The sequence below is a fragment of the Ranitomeya variabilis genome, chromosome 4 (assembly GCF_051348905.1).
Source record: "Ranitomeya variabilis isolate aRanVar5 chromosome 4, aRanVar5.hap1, whole genome shotgun sequence".
Classification (NCBI taxonomy): Eukaryota; Metazoa; Chordata; class Amphibia; order Anura; family Dendrobatidae; genus Ranitomeya; species Ranitomeya variabilis.
The window spans coordinates 391,263,891-391,282,921 of record NC_135235.1 but is presented as its reverse complement, the minus strand read 5'-3'; the positions used below and the strand labels follow the sequence as shown (position 1 = coordinate 391,282,921).

The 19,031-nt window shown below is 43.6% G+C and overlaps 1 protein-coding gene across 1 annotated transcript in view; it reads left to right on the top strand.

Moving 5' to 3' along the window:
- LOC143767890 (uncharacterized) overlaps nt 1–19,031 on the top strand; it is a 94,399-nt gene that overhangs the window by 3,504 nt on the left and 71,864 nt on the right. The window contains exons 2-4 of the mRNA XM_077256411.1: nt 5,216–5,364; nt 5,452–5,640; nt 5,718–5,835. Of these exons, the coding sequence (XP_077112526.1) occupies nt 5,245–5,364; nt 5,452–5,640; nt 5,718–5,835 (427 nt within the window). The 5' untranslated portion in view covers nt 5,216–5,244. The remainder of the gene's footprint in view (nt 1–5,215; nt 5,365–5,451; nt 5,641–5,717; nt 5,836–19,031) is intronic.

Here is a 19,031-nt window from a genome sequence, read left to right as displayed (position 1 = left end):
AGGCACCAAAAACATTAACCCCTTCATGATCCCAGCTTTTTCCGGTTTTTCGTTTTCGCTCCCCTCCTTCCCAGAGCCATAACTTTTTTATTTTTCTGTCAATATGGCCATGTGAGGGCTTATTTTTTGCAGGACTAGTTGTACTTTTGAATGACACCATTGGTTTGTACTAGAAAACGGGGAAAAAATTCCAAGTGCGGTGAAATTGCAAAAAAAGTGCAATCCCACACTTGTTTTTTGTTTGGCTTTCTTTACTAGGTTCACTAAATGCTAAAACTGACCTGATATTATGATTCTCCAGGTCATTACGAGTTCATAGACACCAAACATGTCTAGGTTCTCTTTTATCTGGTGAAAAATAAATTCCGAACTTTGCTGAAAAAAAAAGTGCAATTTTCCGATACCCATAGCGTCTCCATTTTTTGTGATCTCGGGTTGGATGAGGGCTTATTTTTTGCATTCCGAGCTGACGTTTTTAGTGATACCACATTTGTGCAGATACGTTCTTTTGATCACCCGTTATTGCATTTTAATTTAATGTCACGGCGACCAAAAAAAGTAATTCTGGTGGTTCAAATTTTCTCGCTATGCCGTTTAGCGATCAGGTTAATCCTTTTTTTTATTGATCGGGCAATTCTGAACGCGGCGATACCAAATATGTGTATTTTTTAAAAATTTTATTTTGAATCGGGCAAAAGGGGGGTGATTTGAACTCTAATATGTATATATGTATGTATGTGTATGTATATGTATATATATATATATATATATATATATATATATATATATATATATATATATATATATATATATATATATTTTAAACTTTTTTTTTTTTTTTTTTACTTTTGCCATGCTTCAATAGCCTATCCGGCATCATCAAGGAGACCTCTGGTTGTTATGCTAACGCATCGCTGACCCCCGATCACGTGACGGGGGTCAGCGATGCGCTCATTTCCAGCTCGATGGCCGGAAGCGGTAGGTAAATGCCGCTGTCAGCTCTTGACAGCGACATTTAACTAGTTAATAGCGGCGGGTGGATCGCAATACCACCTGCCGCTATTGCTGGCACATGTCAGCTGTACAAAACGGCTGACATATCCCAGCTTTGATGCGGGCTCACCGCCGGAGCCCTCATCAAAGTAGGGGTTCTGACGTACTATCCCGTCCGGGGTCAGAAAGGGGTTAAGATTTTGTCTCTCACAGTTGAAGTGTACCTACGATAGAAATTACAGACCTCTCCATTCTTTGTAGGTTGGAAAACATTTGAAAATCATCAATGTATAAAATACACTGCTCAAAAAATAAATGGAACACTTAGACAACAGAATATAACTCCAAGTAAATCAAACTTCTGTGAAATCAAACTGTCCACTTAGGAAGCAACACTGTTTGACAATCAATTTCACATGCTATACTGCAAATGGAATAGACAACATATGGAAATTATTGGCAATTATCAAGACACATTCACTAAAGGAGTGGTTCTGCAGGTGGGGACCACAGACCACATCTCAGTACCAATGCTTTCTGGCTGATGTTTTTGTCACTTCTGAATGTTGGCTGTGCTTTCACACTCGTGGTAGCATGAGACGGACTCTACAACCCACACAAGTGGCTCAGGTAGTGCAGCTCACCCAGGATGGCACATCAGTGTGAGCTGTGGCAAGAAGGTTTGCTGTGTTTGTCAGCGTAGTGTTCAGAGGCTGGAGGCGCTACCAGGAGACAGGCCAGTACACCAGGAGACGTGGAGGGGGCCGTAGGAGGGCAACAACTCAGCAGCAGGACAGCTACCTCAGCCTTTGTGCCAGGAGGAACAGGAGGAGCACTGCCAGAGCCCTGCAAAATTACCTCCAGCAGGCCACAAATGTGCATGTGTCTGCACAAATGGTTAGAAACCCATCCATGAGGATGGTCTGAGTGTCCGACTTCAACAGATGGGGGTTGTGCTCACAGCCCAACACCGTGCAGGATGCTTGGCATTTGCCACAGATCACCAGGATTGTCAAATTCGCCACTGGCGCCCTGTGCTCTTCACAGATGAAAGCAGGTTCACACTGAGCACATGTGACAGACGTGAGTCTGGAGATGCTGTGGAGAGCGATCTGCTGCCTGCAACAGCCTTCAGCATGACCGGTTTGGTAGTGGGTCAGTAATGGTGTGGGGTGGCATTTCTTTGGAGGGCCGCACAGCCCTCCATGTGCTCGCCAGAGGTAGCCTGACTGCCATTAGGTACTGAGATGAGATCCTCAGACCCCTTGTGAGACATATGCTGGTGCGGTTGGCCCTGGGTTCCTCCTAATGCAGGACAACGCCAGACCTCATGTGGCTGGAGTGTGTCAGCAGTTCCTGCAAGATGTAGGCATTGAGGCTATGGACTGGCCCGCCCGTTCCCCAGACCTGAATCCGATTGAACAAATCTGGGACATCATGTCTCGCACCATCCACCAACGTCACGTTGCATCACAGACTTCCAGGAGATGGCAGATGCTTTAGTCCAGGTCTGGGAGAAGATCCCTCAGGAGACCATCCTCCGCCTCATCAGGAGCATGCTCATGCGTTGTAGGGAGGTCATACAGGCACGTGGAGACCACACACACTACTGAGCATCATTTCCTTGTTTTGAGGCATTTCCACTGAAGTTGGATTAGCCCGCAAGTTCATTTTCAACTTTGATTCTGAGCATCATTCAAACTCCAGACCTCCGTGGGATATTAGTTGTGATTTGCATTGATCATTTTTAGGTTTTATTGTTCTCAACACATTCCACTATGTAATGAATAAAGATTTACAACTGGAATATTTCAATCAGTGATATCTAGGATGTGGGATTTTAGTGTTCCCTTTATTTTTTTGAGATATATGTGTGTGTGTGTGTGTGTGTGTGTGTGTGTGTGTGTGTGTGTGTGTGTTTTAAAACTTTTGCACACAAAAAAAAAAAAATACAAAAGGTTTGGGAATCACCGCAGTTGTATGAACAAAGTTAACAATTATACTGCACTAGATGGTGGCCCGATTCTAACGCATCGGGTATTCTAGAATATGCATGTCCACGTAGTATATTGCACAGCCCACGTAGTATATTGCCCAGCGAATTATTATATTGCACAGCCCACGTAGTATATTGCCCAGGCCACGTAGTATATTGCCCAGGCCACGTAGTATATTGCCCAGCGACGTAGTATATTGCCCAGTGACGTAGTATACAGCACAGAGCCACGTAGTATATTGCCCAGCCACGTATGTCACAGGTTAAAAATAAACATACTCACCTTCCGATCCGAGGGCCCCTTGTAGTTCTGTCGCCTGTATGCGATGCAGGCGGCAGCTTCCGGTCCCAGGGTGTGATGACGTCGCGGTCACATGACCGTGACGTCATGGCAGGCTCTTCTCGCGCAGGGCCTGTGATGTCGTTGCGGTCACATGACCGTGACGTCATGGCAGGTCCTTCTCCCGTACCATTGTTAGCACCAGAAGCTGCCGCTTGCATGGAGAGGTCACGGGAGCGTCGCGAGGAGCGTGAAAGGTGAGTATATAATTATTTTTTTTTAATTATTATTTTTAACATTAGATCCTTTTACTATTGACGCTGCATAGGCAGCGTCAATAGTAAAAACTTGGTCACACAGGGTTAATAGCGGCGGTAACGGAGTGAGTTACCCGCGGCATAACGCGGTCCGTTACCGCTGGCATTAACCCTGTGTGAGTGGTGACTGCGGGGAGTATGGAGCGGGCAGTGACTGCAGGGAGTAGAGAGGGACTAATCAGACTGTGGCCGTCGCTGATTGGTCGCGGCAGCCATGACAGGCAGCTGCCGAGACCAATCAGCGAATGAATAGAAAATTATATAGTAGATGTTGAAGTCTGTAAAAAGTGAAATAAAAAAAAATTCCCCATTTAGAGTTTTTTGTTCATGCCTACTACCTCAACCAATAACTAAAAAGTGATTCAAAAGTTGTATATACCCAAAAATGGTATAGGTATAGGTAACAAGTACAGCTTGCGCCAACAAAAACTAACCCTATTACAGCAGAATCTATATGAAAATAAGAAAGTTATCACCCATCATACTGTGCATAGGGGAGTGTATATGTGTGTGTGTGTATATGTGTATATATATATATATATATATATATATATATATATATATATATATATATATATATATATATATATATTATATTTGGTCGTCATATTGTGCGAGCCGTAGCTTTCATTTTTCTGTTTCTAGAAGTGTATTAGGGCCATAATGATCTGTAGTTTTTCATTGGTATAATTTTGGCATCCAAAAGGCTTTTTGATTACTTTTTTTTTTTTTTTTTAAAGGCGAGGTTACCAAAAAACGTTAAATATGGCATTATCTGTTTCTTGTTTTTTAATGGCATTCATTGAACAGGATAAATAATAAGATAGTTTTGGGTCATAATAAATGTGAAGATACCAAGTATGTGTTGTTTTTGTGGGGGTTGTTTTTTCACAAATAAACAATTATTTGTTGTTTGTTTTAAAACTGGGTTTTGCTTTTTATTTTTTCTACTTAAACATATTTAAAAAAGTTTATTATATTTTTACAATACTTACTAGCTCCACAAGAGACCTTCAAATTGCAGTTATTTGATCACACATGCACCATACTATGTATGTAGTGCAATGCATTTTATAAGCGAACAAATAGCCTCCGGTATGAATAAGTAGGCTGGTCTACATGGCAGGCATAGACATGTAGGTCTTTGTTACAGGGGGCCCTTTGTTGCGATAATGCTTTGGGGGTGCCAGTGGGCTGACAGTGGGAGCGATCTCACTCTGTCAAACGCCTTACATGCCACTATCGCTATATGCAGTGGCATGTGACGGGTTAAGTGCTGGGATCGGACCGCGTTTAGAGGCTTAGCTGTGTATTGCTGCCAAATCCTGCTGCAGATAACACAGGCAAAATTCTGTGTCCAAAGTACTTGCAATTAGGATGCAATGTAGCATATTTATACCGTATTTTTCATTTTAGTTTTGTACTTCCTTTTTAGCCAAGGTATATTGAACATACCGTATGTGGGTAATAACGGTATGCAGGAAGGGTTGCATTGGTTGTAACCTGCTTTTTGGTGGTCTAGCTGTCAGTGTTACGTTTCTGATGTAAAAACGACAAAGTGGTGAGGAACAGAATTGATAAGTACACTGGTTCTTATTCCTTCTATAAAATCACTTTTTCTCCTTCCAGGTTCCTGTCGTCTAGGATCTTGGTAGTTGATGCATTCTTTACGAGACTGTTGCCTGACTGAACCATCTACACTGGATAAGGACAGATGCAAGATGGCGAACAGTATACTAAATCTCACCCTGGAGATCATATATCTGCTAACTGGAGAGGTGAGGCCTTCTATGAATGACGTGGAAGGTGGGACATTGTGGGAAGACATGTACTGACATTTATAAGGGTCTCTCTTTCACACACAGGAGTACACAGTAGTCAAGTCCTCTAGTGGGTGTGTGGCCCCCAGCAATAATGACCAGGAGTTAGAAGAAAGGGGGAAATATCAGAGTCCAATAATGAAACTTCCACCTAATTCTCTGACATACGACAGTAACAACGCACAGAAGATCCTGGAACTCACCGACAAGATCAAAGAGCTGCTGACTGCCGAGGTGAGAAGTGCGGAGACATTACCCACTAATAATAAAGGAGGGGATGTCAAGGATGACTGTAGGATTGTGTGTGACAGGTGTCTATAAGAAGTCAGGATGTCCCTTTCTCCATGGAGGAGTGGGAGTATTTAGAAGATAAGAAGGATCTGTGCAAGGATGTAAGGATGGAAGACCACCAGACTCTCATATCACCGGGTAAGCAGAGACTTTCATCTTTAAAAGAACTGTACATTTTCAGATACCCGTTTAAAGGGATTTGAGTTAATAGAGGGTGGGATCCTCTGTGCAGTATTCTCTTCTTTTGAGCCATAGTAAAGAGTGACTGCCTTCTTCAGTCCATTTCTTTCAACTTGAGTAATTTCCTCTTTGGTGCCGCAATGAAATTGAATACTTAAAAAATGTCAGGTTTCCCATCAAATTTTCAACTGGCACATGTGAAAATCAGGTGAGAGGCTTATTAATTATTAGTAATTATCTGTGAACCCTACAACAGAGAAGAACGCAAGCCCTTCAAAGTAGATCTGTCACTAAATTTCACTATGCACAGTGCGTACATTTTTAAATAGATACACTAGTGAAAAGTTTGGGCGCACTTGTGCATGCAGTGGTTTTCCTTATTCTTATTGGAATGTGCATATTGTAGATTCAGACTTAAGACAGCAAAACTACAATAGACTACACATGGAAACCGAGTAAAGACGCTTGTGTTAAACTTTAGATTTTTCAAAGTTTCCCACTTTTACTCTTGCAGCTCTGCAACTAGTTGGCATTCTCTAAAGCAGCTTCAGGAATCATCTGTGGCTTTACAACAGTCATGAAGGCATTTGAAGTGACTTTGAGGGGCATATGTGACACCATTCTAAAAAGTGCACCCCTCAAGGTACACATACACGCATGTACAGTACATACATTACACACATACAGACCATGCGACATGCAGCATGCGACGACATGCAACATCATGCGACAGCATGCGACATGCAGCATGAGACGACATGAGACATGCAGCATGTGACGACATGCAGCATGCGACGACATGCAGCATGCGACATGCAACATGATACATGTGACAACATGCAACATGTGGCAACATGTGACAACATGCAACATGTGACAACATGCGCCATGCAACATGTGACATCATGCGACATGCAACATGTGACGACATGTGACATCATGCAACATGCCACATACAGTACATACATACAGTACATACATACAACATAAATACAGTACATATAACATAGAGTACATACTCACCATCACTTATCACTTTGTTTCCCCGAAGCCATTGTCACCTGTAAAAAATATTAAAATAATAAACAAACAATATATTCCCTGATCCGCAGAAATCCAATTAAAACGAGTGTCCCTCGACGATCTCCCGTGGAGAACAGCAGCATCAGCTGATGCGACCGCTCTCCAGGGGCTCCAGGAATACAATGATGAGTTGTGGAAGGTATCCTTCCACAATGTATTCCTCACAATGTATTCCTCCACCCCTGTGAGAAAATAGTCCCTAGTCTCACTTCTGGCACTGCTGTGTGAGAAAGTTCCCACGCAGCAAATGCAATAAAGTGAGACCAGTGAACTATAGTAACCTCAGTGATGCACTCCAGGAGCCATTGTCTCATGTCACTGTGTCACTGGAGGTCCTATAGAGCAGTGACATCACCCGATGTCACTGTTCTATAGGGGAGTTCGTCCTGGGACCCTCGTTATTAATTGGACTACGGCAGAAAGTGAGTATACGGTTTATTATTTTACGTTTTTTTGCAGGCGCTGAAGTATGGTAAGTATGGTTAAATTAAGAATATTAAAATACTTTTTTCTGGCTGTGTCTTTTTTTTTTTTTTTTAACTCTTTCACTACTATAGGATTAATAATGGATAGGCGTCGTATTGACGCCTCTCCATTATTAACCCGGCCTAATGTCACCTTACAATAGCAAGGTGACATTAACCCCTTATTACCCCATATCCCACCGCTACTCGGGAGTGGGAAGAGAAGGGCTAAGTGCCGGAATTGGCGCATCTCACAGATGCACCATTTCTGGGGCGGCTGGGGACTGGTATTTGTAGCTAGGGGAGGGGGCCAATATCCATGGCCCCTCTCTAGGCTATGAATATCAGCCTGCAGCTGTCTTCGTAGCCTTTCTGGCTATAAAATATAGGGGGACCCCACGTCATTTTTTGGGGGGAGGTCCCCCTATTTTAATAGCCAGTAAAGGCTACGCAGACAGCTGCTGGCTGATATTCATAGCCTAGAGAGGGGCCATGGGTATTACCCCCTTCCCAGGCTACAAATATTGGCCCCCGGCCGTCGGCTTTCCCCTTCTGGTGCAGAAAATTGTGCAGGAGCCCACGCCATTTTTTTTTTTAACCCCTTCATGACCTTGGGATTTTCCGTTTTTCTGTGTTCGTCTTTCGCTCCCCTCCTTCCCAGAGCCATAACTTTTTTATTTTTCCATCAATATGGCCATGTGAGGGCTTATTTTTTGCGGTACGAGTTGTACTTTTGAACAAAATCATTGGTTTTACCATGTCATGTACTAGAAAACGGGAAAAAAATTCCAAGTGCGGTGAAATTGCAAAAAAAGTGCAGTCCCACACTTGTTTTTTGTTTGGCTTTTTTGCTAGGTTCACTAAATGCTAAAACTGACCTGCCATTATGATTATCCAGGTCAGTACGAGTTCATAGACACCTAACATGACTAGGTTATTTTTTTATCTAAGTGGTGAAAAAAAATTCCAAACTTTGCTAAAAAAAAAAAAAAAAATTGCGCCATTTTCCGATACCCGTAGCGTCTCCATTTTTCATGATCTGGGGTCGGTTGAGGGCTTATTTTTTGCGTGCCGAGCCGGTGTTTTTAATGATACCATTTCGGTGCAGATACGTTCTTTTGATCGCCCTTTATTTCATTTTAATGCAATGTCGCGGCGACCAAAAAAACGTAATTCTGGCGTTTCAAATTTTTTTTCTCGTTACGCTGTTTAGCGATCAGGTTAATGGTTTTTTTTATTGATAGATCGGGCGATTCTGAACACGGCGATACCAAATATGTGTAGGTTTGATTATTTTTTTTATTGATTTATTTTGATTGGGGCGAAAGGGGGGTGATTTAAACTTTTATATTTTTTTATTTTTTTTCACATTTTTTTTTTTTACTTTTTTTTTTTTAACTTTTGCCATGCTTCAATAGCCTCCATGGGAGGCTAGAAGCTGGCACAACACGATCGGCTCTGCTGCATAGAAGCGATCTGATGTTCGCTGCTATGTAGCAGAAATGCAGGCGTGCTGTGAGCGCCGACCACAGGGTGGCGCTCACAGCTGCCGGGGATCAGTAACCATAGAGGTCTCAAGGACCTCTATGGTTACTATTCTGAAGCATCGCCGACCTCCGATCATGTGACGGGGGTCGGCGATGCGCTCATTTCCGGCCGCCCGGCCGGAAGCGCCGGTTAAATGCCGTTATCTGCGTTTGACAGCGGCATTTAACTAGTTAATAGTGGCGGGTGAATCACGATTTCACCCGCCTCTATTGCGGGCACATGTCAGCTGTTCAAATCAGCTGACATGTCCCGGCTTTGATGCGGGCTCACCGCGGAGCCCTGCATCAAAGCAGGGGATCTGACCTCGGACGTACTATCCTGTCCGAGGTCAGAAAGGGGTTAACTGAAACATATTCATTAACCCCTTTCTGCCAGCTGGCAGTATCCCCCGCTTTGAGGTGAGCCCACTTCAAAGCCACAACATGTCAGCTGTTTTCAATACAACAAAAAAAATGTACATGATCGCTAAACGGCGTAGCGAGAAAAAAAAATCAAAAGCCAAAATTGTTCTTTTGGTCGCCGCGACATTGCATTAAAATGCAATAATGGGTGATGAAAAGAACATATCTGCACAGAAGAGGTATCATTAAAAATGTCAGCTCGGCACGCAAAAAATTAGCCCTCACCCGACCCCATATCTCCGAAAATATAGACGCTACGGGTATCGGAAAATGGCGCAATTATTTTATTTCTTTTTAGCAAAGTTTGGAATTTTTTTTCCCAACTTAGATAAAAAATAACCTAGATGTGTTTGGTGTCTATGAACTCGTAATGACCTGGAGAATCATAATGGCAGGTCAGTTTTATGCTGTGTGCACACGTTGCAGATTTGGGTGCAGAATTTTCTGCACAAACTCTGCATCTCCTTGCAGAAAACGCAGCTGCGTTTTTGATGCATTTTTTTCACGTTTTTTTTTTTCACTTTTTTTGGGCGGTTTTGATGCAGTTCTTGGTGCGGTTTTCGGTGCGTTTTTTGCATTGTTTTGATTCAGTTTTTGCTGCAGTATTTGGTGTGTTTTTTGCGTGGTTTTGATTCAGGTTTTTGATGTTTTTTTATGCAGTTTTTGGTGCAGTTTTGATGCAGTTTTTGCTGTGGTTTTGATGCAGTTTTGATGCGTTTTTGGTGCATTTTTTTCACGGTTTTGATTCATTTTTTTTTTTTTTTTTTGGTGCGTTTTTTGTGTGCGTTTTTGAAAGCTAAATAAAGATGTGTTATTGAGCAAAAAAAAAAGATTTGTGATGTCATTATTGTCCAACCTCCTCTTTTACATTTGTCCAACCCACACTCAATTTCACACAGACAGATAGATGATAGATGAAATGGATAGACAGATCTACATATAGATAGAGCTATAGATGCATACATCTATCTGTTCATATATCTATCTATAGATATATCTGGATAGATATATCTATTGATAGATGTATGGATAGTGTAGGGTGCGTGTCCACTGTCCAGATTACATCTGAATTAGCTGCAGATTGGATGCTCCGTGCTTGTGGTCCCATCGGATGATGCCTGCGCACACACCCGCACAGTCCCGCACACACCCGAACAGTCCCGCACACACCCAAACAGTCCCGCACAGCGCCGCACACATCCGAACAGCCCGCAGACCCCGCACACACCTGAACAGTCCCGCACAGCGCCGCACACATCCAAACAGCCCGCAGACCCTGCCCGCACACACATACACACACACAGTCACCGCCCACACACTTCCCTCCTCCCGAACTGCAGCGTTTCTCGGACCCACATCCGCAGCTAAACTGCAGATCTTTTTTACATCTGCAGATGTGCCCGAATCAATGAAAGTCTAAGGGTGCAAAATGCTGCAGTTCGGCACAAAAGAAGTGACATGCTGCGGAAAAAAAAGCTGCGTTTCGGTGCGGCTTTTTCCGCAGCATGTGCACAACAAGTCTGCGGCTCCCATAGACTTACATTGGTTGTGCACTACACTGCGGATTTGATGCAATTTTGTGCAGCAAAAAACCGTGCAGATCTGCAATCAAATCCGCAACGTGTGCACATAGCATTTAGTGAACTTAGCAAAAAAGCCAAGCAAAAAGTGTGGGATTGCACTTTTTTTGCAATTTCATCGCACTTTGAATTTTTTTCACATTTTCTGTTACACGACATGGTAAAACCAATGGTGTCGTTCGAAAGTAGAACTTGTCCGGCAAAAGATAAGCACTCACATGGCCATATTGACGGAAAAATTATGGCTCTGGAAAGAAGGGGAGCGATAAACGAAAAAAGCTCCAGGGATGAAGGGGTTTAGAAACATGGATATGGACATATCTATGTAAATAGATATAGATATATAGATCTATCTATCTTTATTCAGTCGCCATGACAGCACCACGAGAGAGCAGGGCTGTGGAGTCGGAGTTAATTTTGGTTGGAGTCGGTAGAAATGTACCGACTCCAGCTTTAAAAAAAAAAAAAATGTATTAATATTTCATAATTGAACTTTCATATGAATTTTATAAATGTTACTCAAATATATATGTTCTATCAAACTATGAACAACAGTGATAAGCAGTTCTGCTGGAGATAGAGACATTTCTTACTTCTTGTGTGTCACTGTTCTCCACTGCCCTTATCTAATCTTATACTTGGTTAACCTCATGGTGCCCCAACCCCCCTACTTACAATGTATGAAACTGAAAGTGAAAATGTGTTGCAAATTCTTAGTAGTAAAGCTCCTCCTCTAGACTAGATGTTTACTAGGTGTGCGTCTTCCAAGCATCTCACAGCTGCTACTCAGAAGAGGAAGACTGTAAGAAGTATTATCCTTTCAACAAACTTTGCATCAGTTAACTGTGAGTACATGAGGAATAACAGTATTACTGACCACTATATCAGTTGTACGACCTGGCAATAATTTTGTACAATTGTTTTTAGGAAAAACAATTGTCATTTGGATTGTGAATGCAGAATTAAAAACCTGAGAATGTCAAAGAAGCGTCACATTAAATCAGCTGTATTTGAACATTTCACCATCACTCAAGATAGAAAACATTATGTCTGTCAGTGTATGACAAATGATCCAGACGACAACAAATGGTGTGAAGCCAAGATCAGTGCATATTCAGGCAAAGATAAAAATGCTCCTACCAGAGCTTCTAATCTAAAGAGACATTTACAGCGCTTTCATCCAGAAGTACTGAAAGCAGTGGTTGAGAGACTGCATCCAAACCAATGAACCAGTGCCCAGCTCTTCCAGCCAAACAAAGGAGCAGAGAACTTTGCAGCCATCAGTTGCAAGATATTTTGTCAGTGACAAAGTTACTGTGACAATGACAGTAGATACATTTAAAAAACAGATCATAGAGCTTGTTGTAAAGGATAGTGTGCCTATTTCATTATTTTCACGACCAGCTTTTATGTGTCTGAATGGGGAAATGGCCCGCAAGCTTGGTGTTTCTCTGGAGAGAGAGAGTATTAGAAAATTAGTAATCGAAGAAGCTTTTAAACAAAAGGAAGAACTTAAAAAAACTCTCAAGGGACGCTTTCTGTTTCTTAAAATGGATGCCTGCACACGTCACAGAGTGAACTATTTTGCCATCAATGTCCGATTTGTTTGTGACAAAAATGAAATAGTTACCAAGACATTGGCAGTAAAAGACACCAAAGCTCATCACACCAGTGAGTTTCTCCAGGTCTTGGTGGAAAAGGTTCTGCAAGACTATGAACTTAAAAAAGAGCAAGTTCTTTCTGTCGTAACTGACAATGCTTCAAATATAAGTACTATTAAGCTAATGAATGAGAGTAATGATGGTGACCAGCAGCTAGAAGAACATTCTGGGTCCACAGACACAGAAATGTTTGAAATAGAGGAACACAGTATTGTAACTGAGTAGCAAACTGAAGTTGCTTCAGATGAACAGCAACATGATAGTTTAGATCTTGTTGAAACTGTGTCAATACGTTCTTTTATTCATCACATGCGCTGTGTTGTGCATACGCTACAGCTGGCTATAAGAGACAGTCTGCAAGAAGGACATGCTGCTGCACCGATTGGCAAGGTGAGAAAATTGGCTACTGTTGCCAGAACCCCTAAAGTTGACTCAATTTTGAAGAGACGTGCTGGAAAAGGGGGCAATTATTGATCAAGCCACACGATGGGGCAGTACTTAATGATTCAGCGCTTGGTTGAACTGAAAACCTTTCTTGTAGACATGGCTAACCCTCAACTGACGCTAAATGAAAGTCAGTGGAATCAGGTGACTGAGCTGGAAAAATTGCTAGAGCACCCATTTACAGTGACTAAAAAATTACAAGCAGAGGACTTAACTCCAGGTATTTTCTTAAAGGAGTGGAAGAACCTGATGTTTCGCCTGTCCCAAAGAGGAGGGTTAATTGCAAGTGGCATTGCTACATCAATGAAATGGAGAGAGGAGCTACTATTACAAAATAACATTCTTTTGGCAGATGTTTATGTAGACCCAATGCATCGGATTCTTCTAGATGATCAACAGCTAACTAAAGGAAAAGAAGCTCTGTTTGAAATAGCAGTAAGGATGAAAGGGTTGCAGAACAGTCAGGAGGAACAAGAAGAATTTGGTCGTCCTACCACATCTTCACCCTCATCAACTGATGAAGAATTTAATTTAGAAAAATATTTGGATCACAAGGACCGTGCAAAGCGTTCCCGCATAGAAGAAGAGTCATCACCATCAAAGAACACAGCCAGTACATTTCAGCAGAATTTTTAATGTGCACTAAAAGAAATTGAGAAATTTGACCGTTTGTCAAAAATAACAGTGCAACAAGCGATTCCTCTGTATCCTGATATTGTCAGAGATGTTCCCCGAGTGGTTACTGCTTTGCCACCAACCCAAGTTAGTGCAGAGAGGTTGTTCTCTGCTCTCAGAATAATTAGATCAGATTTGAGGGCATCCATGAAGGAGGATCTGACAGAGGCAATACTTTTTCTGAGGACAAATTTATAGATTTCTTCTTATTAACTGCATAACATATTTACTTACAAGAGTTTATAAAAGTTATTTGCTATATTCTAATTGTATTCTAATAAATATAATTTTTGCTCTAAGTGGTCGGATTACTTATATGATGGTGAGAAACTGAATAAGCACGATGTTAATATTTTACAACAGTAAATTTATTGTTACGAATTGGCCATTTATGAAGGAGCAGGAGTCGGAGTCGCAACTGTGGCTTACCGACTCCACAGCCCTGCGAGAGAGGGGACCTGCCCTTCAGGGACAGGAAACCTACAGACATAAAAGGGCGGCACCTCTCTCCCCCGTCAGTTGGTTTCCTGTCCCTGACAGGCGAACCTCTTCAGACAGACCTTATGAAGAAGGTTGAAGAATAGAAGACTACCCAGTCCTGGCGGTCCGATGCAGGTAGCGGGAGGGCCCCTACCTCAGACTAGCCAGGACGCCGGAAGCACCACACAGCAGGGGGACTGCCTTGTGTTAGGTGGCAGCAGAGAGAAGCAGCCTTCACAATGGCTTGCTTCTGAGTGACCCTTCGCCGCAGGTACTGAGTAAGTATATGGTACCTGCTCCGGGAGCTGTGTCCGGCGGGGCCTTCCGGGTCCGGCCGCGTCCTGCTTGGGGGGGGGGGGCGGTTTGATCCGGGCGGCGGCCGGCATGTCCGGTTGTGTGTGGACTCGCCGCGCCCGTGACCGGAAGGGGCGTTCCCTGGTAAGGTGCCCAGCGGCGCACCCTGATGACGCGGCTGACGGCGCAGTCTGACGACGCGGCTGGGCATGCGCGGTGGAGCCGTGCCGGCTGATAGCGCTTCCCCTACGATTTGCGGTGAAAGCGGCGATGCGGCGGGGCCTGGGGGGTGGGTCCCTATTGTCAGCCGGGGGCGCGGCCTTGGGAGTAGGTGGCCAATCCTCAGGATACTGCCGGGCAGGTCACGCGGAGAACCTGCTGACCCCCATCCGGGGGCGGTACCATTGGGGGCAGATTTAAGAGCGATATGGCGGCTGCTGGATGTCTCTGACCCATTTTTTTTTTTTTTTCAATGGAGTCACCGGAGCAGGAAGCACCGCAGCTTGAGAAGCGGCAGCAGCCTCAGCCTATTGAAGAGACCCATGCCATCTCCCTGCGCCGATCTAGTGGCAGTAGTCGCGCTGGTGGAGATAAAAGTATTCAAAAGTCAAGCAAGTCCTCAGGCCGTAAAACTTCACTGGCCAGGAAGGACCCCCCCCCCCACTACCTACGGTACTATTCACTACGCATCTGGGTAAGTGATCTACGTGAAAGTTCACTTAGTGATCCTCTGTCCCTGTTTATGTTCCCTTTCTCTTTATCAGGGGAGAAAATGTTCCGCCAAGTCCAAACACAGGGAATGTGGCGAGTGTGGGGAACCACTCCCGGATGCTTATGAGAAAAGGTTGTGCAGACCTTGCATACAGCGCCTAATAGAGGAAGAAGCTCCCGACCTTACGTCTACCTTAAGGGATATGGTTAGACGAGAAATCAGGGGTTCTATTAAGTCCTTATCCCAAAAGACAGATTTTAAAAAAGGGAAAAAAATTAGATCCCCAATTTCAGAGATTGATTCAGATTCAGCTGAACTAACCTCGGATTCCTCTCCATCTTCCTCTTCATCTATGGACGCTGAGTCGGGTCATTCCTGTTTACCGCTAGATAAAGTTAATCGGCTGGTTAAAGCGGTAAATAATACCATGGGGATTGAGGAGCCCCAGTCAGAGTGGTCCATGCAGGACATAATGTTTAAGGGGTTAGATAAAAAATCCCGTAGATCTTTCCTGGTGATTGATAAAATAAACTCTTTAATCACAAGGGAGTGGAAGAAAACGGCGTTTAAGAGGAGGTATCCATTCGAGGAAGAGGCATCATCCTCATGGGATAAAGCCCCGAAATTAGACGCAGCAGTTGCCAAAGCATGTAAAAAGACCTCGCTACCATTCGAATATTTGAGCAATCTAAAAGACCCATTAGACAGAAAGGCTGACATTTTTCTTAAGGGTACTTGGGAGACAGCGGCAGGATCCGTGAGACCAGCAATTGCGGCCACTTATACAGCACGGTCGCTAATGGTGTGGCTTGATCGCCTAGAAGATCAACTCAAAAACAAAGTCCCTAGAAATGAAATCTTGTCCTCCCTTCCTTTAATTCAAGAGGCAGCAGCTTTTCTTTCAGACGCTTTGGCGGATTCTGTAAAATTAGCAGCTAGATCTTCAACCCTATCCAATGCGGCCTGCAGGGCTTTATGGATAAAGTGTTGGCCAGGAGATTTACAGGCAAGGTCAAAATTATGTGGCATTCCCTGTGAAGGGGCACACTTGTTTGGGCCAGTACTGGATGAACTATTAGAAAAAGCGGGCGATAATAAAAAACGATTCCCCTTCCTAGGAAGACCCTCATACAGACGGGAATACAACAGAGGATGGTTCAACCCGCAAAAGATCAAATAGAGAAAGATCCAGACATGACAGTAAGGGTATGTGCACACGTCCGGATTTCTTGCAGAAATTTCCCGAAGAAAACCAGAAATTTTCTGCAAGAAATCCGCATTTTTTTTTTTGCGTTTTTTTCGCGCTTTTTTTAGCATTCTGCAAGCGTAATTAGCTTGCAGAATGCTAAAGTTTTCCAAGCGATCTGTAGCATTGCTTGGAAAACTGACTGACAAGTTGGTCACACTTGTCAAACATACTGTTTGACAAGTGTGACCAACTTTTTACTATAGATGCTGCTTATGCAGCATCTATAGTAAAAGATAGAATGTTTAAAAATAATAAAAAAAATAAAAAAATGCCTATACTCACCTGCAGACAGCTGATCTCCTCAGCGGCGTCCGTTCCTATAGCTGGTGTGTGTGCGCAGGACCTTCCATGACGTCGCGGTCACGTGAGCGGTCACATGACCGGTCTCACGACCAATCACAGGACCGCGACGTCATCGCAGGTCCTTCACCGCACACCAGCTATAGGAACCGAAGCGGCAGCATGCACCTGAGAGGCGGGAAGACATCGAAGGTGAGTATATGACTATTTTTTATTTTCTTTTTTTTTGACCAATTATATGGTGCCCAGTCCGTGGAGGAGAGTCTCCTCTCCTCCACCCTGGGTACCAACCGCACATGATCTGCTTACTTCCCGCATGGTGTGCACAGCCCCGTGCGGAAAGTATACAGATCAATGCACTCCTAGGTGTGCGGAATCCCCGCAATTCCGCATTTTTAATGAACATGTTGCTTTTTTTTCCACGATGCGATTTTTTCGCGGAAAAAAATGCAACATTTGCACAAGAAATGCGGAATACACTGTAAATAATAGGAGGCATATGTTAGCGTTTTTTTCGCGTTTTTATAGCGAAAAAACACGAAAAATACTGAACGTGTGCACATGGCCTTACAGGAAAAGAGGTAGAGGGTATATGTTTAACACCTCTCGGGACTATAAAAAGCCTCAATGACTGCTGGACCAGGTGGGGGGCAGACTTTAAGTCTTCTACCCTGCCTGGTTGAAAATTTCCAATAGCCCATGGGTCCTCAGTATTATTTCAACTGGTCTAAAGTTCGAGTTCCAGAACTTTCCTCAGGACAAATTTTGTCTAACACCCATCCGTTCTTCTTCTGCAGAACAGTTGGCACTGGAGTCGGAAGTCCAGGAACTACAGCAAAAGGGAGTGCTGATTAAAGTACCCACAGTACAGAGAGGTAAGGGGTTCTATTCCCCTCTCTTTCTGGTTAAAAAACCTGATGGATCCTTCCGTACCATCATTAATTTGAAGGGCCTAAATAAATTTCTGCTGATTCCTTCCTTCAAGATGGAGTCTGTAAAATCGGCAATAAAGCTCATGTTTAACAACTGCTTCATGGTTGTCTTAGATTTAAAAGACGCCTATTATCATGTCCCAATAAACGCAGACCACCAACAATTTCTCAGAGTGGCAGTTTCAATTAATGGCACAATAGAACACTTCCAATACCGAGCACTTCCCTTTGGAGTCGCGGTCGCACCCCGTATATTCACTAAAATAATGGTAGAAGTCATGGCGCACCTTCACGAACAGGACATCTTAATACCCTATTTAGATCACTTATTAATTGTAAGTCATTCGGAATCACACTGCACTGACCAATTAGGGAAGGTGACATCAGTGTTGCAGGAATTGGGGTGGATCATTAATCTTAAAAAATCCCGCTTACAACCCTCTAAAATACAGGAATTTTTGGGTCTTGTCATAGATTCTAGTGTACAGGAATGTCGTCTTCCAGATGCAAAAGTAAATAGAATTCAACAACTGATAACCAAAGTGATTAAAAATCCATCGGTCTCTCTGAGAAGAGCAATGTCTCTTTTAGGGTCACTTACATCATGTATCCCGGCGGTTCTCTGGGCCCAATATCACACCAGACCACTACAGTGGGACGTATTACGTAACACCCTTCACTTGTCAGGACACCTTGACAGTATATTTTCACTATCCACTGAATCTATACAATCTTTGCATTGGTGGACACACATAACAAATTTACGTAGGGGTGTTCCCTGGACAAATGATGTGTCGCGAATAGTAACTACAGATGCTAGTCCCAGGGTATGGGGAGCGCACATGGAAAATAGTTGGATCCAGGGACTGTGGTCCCAAGCTGAACAGAATTTGACATCCAACTTAAAGGGAACCTGTCACCCCGTTTTTTCGGTATGAGATAAAAATACTGTTAAATAGGGCCTGAGCTGTGCATTACAATAGTGTAGTTTGTGGACCCCGATTCCCCACCTATGCTGCCAAAATACGTTACCAAAGTAGTCGTTTTCGCCTGTCAATCAGGCTGGTCAGGTCAGATGGGCGTGGTGTCTTCCCCCAGATCTTGCGTAGTTTTCCGTTGGTGGCGTAGTGGCGTGCGCATGTCCAAGGTCCCGACTCCTGCACAGGGGTGTGAAAATAGCAGCGATGTCCGTTATTCCATTGGTGGTCGGTGGGCGCGGCCATCTTGCTTTGGCCGCGCGTGCGCAGAAGCGGCGCTCTGCTGGCTGCGGCTTCAGGAAAATGGCCGCCGCGATAGCCATCTGCGCACGCGCGGATGCCCGCGGCCATTTT